This window comes from Montipora capricornis, chromosome 2, assembly GCF_036669925.1.
Source record: "Montipora capricornis isolate CH-2021 chromosome 2, ASM3666992v2, whole genome shotgun sequence".
NCBI lineage: Eukaryota > Metazoa > Cnidaria > Anthozoa > Scleractinia > Acroporidae > Montipora > Montipora capricornis.
In genome coordinates, this window is record NC_090884.1 from 10,464,757 (window position 1) to 10,469,756 (window position 5,000).

A 5,000-nucleotide genomic window follows, 5' to 3' on the forward strand; every position below is an offset into this window, starting at 1 on the left:
AGTGGCTGACTTGACTGAGCCACATTCTGCAACAAGCACAATTAAGAAAAACTCTTAATTTCATCTTGCTAGCTTTGCACACAAACTTGACTTAATAATACTCGAATCGTTGCACATTGATTTTGGGCAGTTGATCAGCGGCCAATAAAATTGACTAATATGACTCATCACTCAGTGTAAACTACAGAAATTAGCTTTCATCATCCAAAGTTGATATGTTATGCTGTGTTTTTCTAAAGGCTGGGTCTTCATTTTCTGGGTCTTCTATCTTTCTTTGCCAGGTTTTCATTTTCCTGACACACTCCATTTCACCATCAAAAATTTGCTTGAAATACATCACAAATGTTTGGTAAAGCTAGAAAGACTAACAGAAATTTCAACTAACAACCGAGCTGCAAGAGGCATTTGGTCTTGCACCTGTATCTACAGATGTCACAAAATTGCTTTGTTCTTAAAAAAAAAATTGGTGACAAAAACACTAAATTAGGAGAAGACTCATGCCTTTTTGCTAGCCTGGTGACACAGGTCAAATAACTGCTATGTGTATGATCTTTTGTACAGCATGAAAAAAAAAAAAACAGATGTGGAGATTAAGAATAATGGTCAATATAATTACTAATTTTTTTTTCTGAGTAAGATTTATTTGCAAGAAAAAATATTCGGATTTACTGTAGGCACATTTTAACTTGATTGTCAAAGGAAGAGCTGCTTAAAATAATCCTGTACCTCATTTTCTAGAGTGCCTTCAACCTCCATCTCCATGTTTGCAGCAACAGTTTCGCTGTCATCTCTCACATAAAACAGCAAGATGCGACATGATGGTACCATCTTGTGGGTCACAAGAAACTCAGTGAAGCTGTGGCCTACAATTGGTTCCTTCCTGGATTTTGTTATGTTGTGTTCAACACGATGAAATTTTCTTCCTTGTGCAACCAGCAATCCACGACTAAATACCTTAAGATGAAAATACACTAAATGAAAAAGATTCTCAATCAATAAGTTTCTCAGTTTAGTATAATATTATAATTAAGCCTAAAAAGTCAGCTTGGAATGATTAAGGTATAAGAAACAGGGTTAGTTGCAACAAAGTCAGTGGGACTGCATTGACAGTGGTTGAGTGAAGAACAGAAATTGAGTTCTATATTAAGGAGGTTTAAATATAAAAGTAAATCTACCCCCTGAGCAAGAGTAGAAAACTTACATGTAACTTTGGAGAACTTGCCCTTGTTAACTCTATATTGGTCAAATAACTTACCGGTACATGCAGGTCAACTCATTTGATAGAACAAAATTTCCCAACTACAATAATAATTATAATTTTTTTTTAAATAATTATTATAATTGGGTCCATGCAAATCAGCTCCACTCTGGTGTTCTCCTGGTTTATTTTGCTTTATTCTGGTGTCATTCCCCCCCCCCCCCCCCCCACACACACACACAACAGATGATAAATCAAAAATACCATAAATTTTCCTGGCTCTTACTTGGTAATGGAAAGTGATATTTTCTGTTCTTGTGTTGGCTGTGAATTCAAACATCACTTTGGCAGTCGATCCAACCTGAAAAAATTGAAATTGAAATTTATACCGCACAGTTTCTATAAAACAAGTGGTAAATCCTTATTATAATAATCCTTTTCCAGTCCAGACCTTTAAGGACGTTCGTGCCAACTGTTTCTGCGCATCCTTACTGCGCACGCAAATGCACACGCCACGTCATACACGAGCTCGCGCGCTAAGTAATAAAATGAGAAATGATAGGGCAAAAGGCCATTGCTATAGCTTTGCCTGGATTTAACGGATTTGGACGTTCGGTGACCCCTATTTTTCTTTCCAGAAATGAACAAAAAATCAATGTGGGAAGAAGATTTCTGCTCACGGGGCATCAAATCCTGCCATCTTGCGGCTGCAAGGCGCGTGAAACTGTGGTCGCTAAATGCGAACTTGATCTTTAAGGAACCTCACCAGTTGACTAAATTCACTTAATAAGTCCACTTAAACGATATTTATACAGAGAAGATGTCACTTCAAAGATTTAATTGCAATATATTTGGTTTAACAGACACTGGCCTTATTCGCTAACGAAGCCCGATTTTGTCACATTTTGGGTGTTTTTCCGGGCATGTTCTCTCCAAAACGAAGTTGGTGACCCCCCATTTTTTTTACATTTGACATAACTAACTCATTATCTTACAGTGGTTAAAGTTTCAGAAAAAAATCAATGTTGAAAACTTTTCGCGCAAACGTCCTTAAGTTGTATTTTTTCCCAGATTAACTTGGCAAAAAGCTCTTCAAACAACACAGGATTGTTTGAGAGACTTCAGAATTATTCTTCTTCTTTCACTTTACCATGGGGATGGCCGGAGCAGAAAATTATTTTTTGTACATGACAATTATGGTCAGTTGGTTTGTATTATGACATTTTTTCATTAGCTATTAGTCTTTACATGTACAAGTAACATTTCCTGTTTAAATGCAACAAAAACTGAAAATTCTTTCTACTAGTACGCCAGTCAAAGCATGGGTAATGTATGCTTGCATGGGCACGAGTAGCACTTCAGCTGCAAAGTTGGTAGTGTACAGTTAAATGGATTGGCAGAGAGTTGACCGGTGCAAACTGTCACAGATGTTTTGTCAGTGACAAAATGACCAATCCATTGATCAAATATGTTGATCTGATTGCCTATCATTGACTGACAGTAAATATAGGTATTTGAAACTTATATTTGAATATTTGAATCAAGCAACTGCCCATGAGGACACATCAAATTTGTCTACTACACTTTACAACAACAATAACTACAATGATAATAACTGAATTCTCACCACTTGAGGGGAGGTGAACTTTGCCATTTCAATGTAGCTTTGACTTGGAGAGAACCAAGGCTTTTCAACAGAGAAAGTTACTGAGGAACTCTTGTACGAAGCCTAAATATTAATGATGCAAAAACGAAAAGCTTCAAGTACAGCAGATATTTAAGTTATCATATATCACAAACATAACAGTTTCCACCAAGAGTGCTTAAATCAAGGCAGGGGATTAATAGACTGTATGTGTGTCCTTGGGACACATATTCAATAAAATGACAATGAATTAACACATTTTAGGAACAGTACCAACTGATTAAATAATTTTTTATTTTTTATTTTTTATTTTTAATATTTTCTCCAAACAAAACAGAGTAATTAATTTAAGTATAAGAAATAAAACGGAGAAGGGCACGATATAGTAAAAACTAATTAGTGCCCATTAACACTGATTATAGCTCTTTACAGCAGAGCTGAAAAATATGTGGCCATCTTTGCTGACCACGGATCGATATTTTTTGGTAACCATTTCAAGTGCATTACCTCTGCTTAATCTTCCATTCCTCCTTTTAAAAAAAACTATACATAACGTACACAGTAGGTGCCAAGAATTATTGAATAAAAGAAATTGGTAAACAAGAGACTAGGAATTAGCATACTACATCACTATACAAGACTATATAGGTGGTGTATTGTAGCAAACTTCATGTAGCCAAGAATAATTTTGACAAAGAATCACTGGCCTGTCATTAACATAAAGCTTTCAAAAAATAGTGCTTGTTTGTACAATCATGTGGTTCTCTGTTCCATCAAGATAAGTAATTACAATGATTGCTTGAGAATTTTCTGCTTTGGAGTGCATTGGCTGCTGACTTGGTAGTGTGTTGGACAATATAATATCAAAGGTGTGTTGGTCATTAATTTTGTCTGTGACATGTGGACGTGTGCACTTGCCGATGTATTGATAGCTTGTATTCCGTTGCCAAAATAATACCTACAGTATCCATTGCACCAAATTGTTTTCATTGTGAGAGGGTTTATTTAGATTGGATTCTCATAATCTGATCTCATTCCAAACTACTGATTGATGACAACCACAATTCCACTTAAGATACTCAATGACTGTTTCTCAACAAACCTTCAATTCCATGGATGAGGTCTCCATGGAAATCTGTGAACCAGGAACCACAAAATTTATTATTCCATCAGCGGGAACAGTGAAGCTCTTGCGAAAAACCTCTTTACATTGCCTGCCCCATTGCCAGTAACTTTTATACCAACTACAGTATTGGCTTCGCTTTTTAGCCCTAACAGAGATCTCAACAGACTCTCCTTTCAATGGGCTTCCATCAATCAGAGTTGCTTGAACCTAATAAACCAGGAAGGAAAGAATAAGAAAATCTCCAGTCTTTTTTTATTTTTATTTTTGTGGCCTCTTTACCTGAAGAGGGTTCACAATTCCTTGTACACGAAAATACCTTTTTTATAATGATTATTTATATAATTATTCACTTTGGTTTGATTTCATGCATAATAAAAGCAATCAAGTAAATTCATAATAATATTATCGGTAACTTGCTTAATCAAACCAGTAATAAACATTTAATAATAACAAATTATCATTATGATTATTATTATTATTATTATTATTATTATTATTATTATTATTATTTCATAGTCATACTGCTCAGCTTAAGTTTTTAACAGCTGGTAAATTTGTGGTGTCGGGCAAGTTGCCAAAATGTTTCTTTTCCCTGTCCTTTACATTTCCAATACTTTTCTTAGTTATCCTTGCTGATCCCAGCAATGCAGACTTCTGGATTAAGGTAATTGATGTGTCTACTCCTATGCCCTTTAAGTTGCCCTTCAGTCGCAATGGCACTGTTTCTAAAGCCCCCAATACAATTGGTACGACTTTGGCTTTCACTTCCCACATCCTCCTCAATTATTATTATTATTATTATTATTATTATTATTATTATTATTCTCTCCAGCTCTCAATTCTTGCTGTGTTTTCTATGTTACATCTCAGCTCCCTCCCAGCTCAGAGAGATATAAATTATGTGCTGTTCAAAACAAGGCCAGATTATATCAGCTAAAACTTTTGTATGCAATATACAGTTAAAATAGTATGAAGAGGCATGTGAGCTTAGCCCGTTAACTATAGTGACAACATAAGAATATGTATTAAAA

The 5,000-nt window shown here is 35.3% G+C and overlaps 1 protein-coding gene across 3 annotated transcripts in view; it reads right to left on the reverse strand.

Annotated features, from left to right (window-relative positions):
• The window catches only part of LOC138038815 (alpha-2-macroglobulin-like), a 91,867-nt gene that overhangs the window by 50,220 nt on the left and 36,647 nt on the right, over positions 1 to 5,000 (reverse strand). For all 3 annotated transcript variants that reach the window (XM_068884875.1, XM_068884874.1, XM_068884873.1), the window contains exons 12-15: positions 3,946 to 4,176; positions 2,826 to 2,927; positions 1,485 to 1,559; positions 727 to 954 (exon numbers count right to left, since the gene is read on the reverse strand). In XM_068884875.1, the coding sequence (XP_068740976.1) occupies positions 727 to 954; positions 1,485 to 1,559; positions 2,826 to 2,927; positions 3,946 to 4,176 (636 nt within the window). The remainder of the gene's footprint in view (positions 1 to 726; positions 955 to 1,484; positions 1,560 to 2,825; positions 2,928 to 3,945; positions 4,177 to 5,000) is intronic.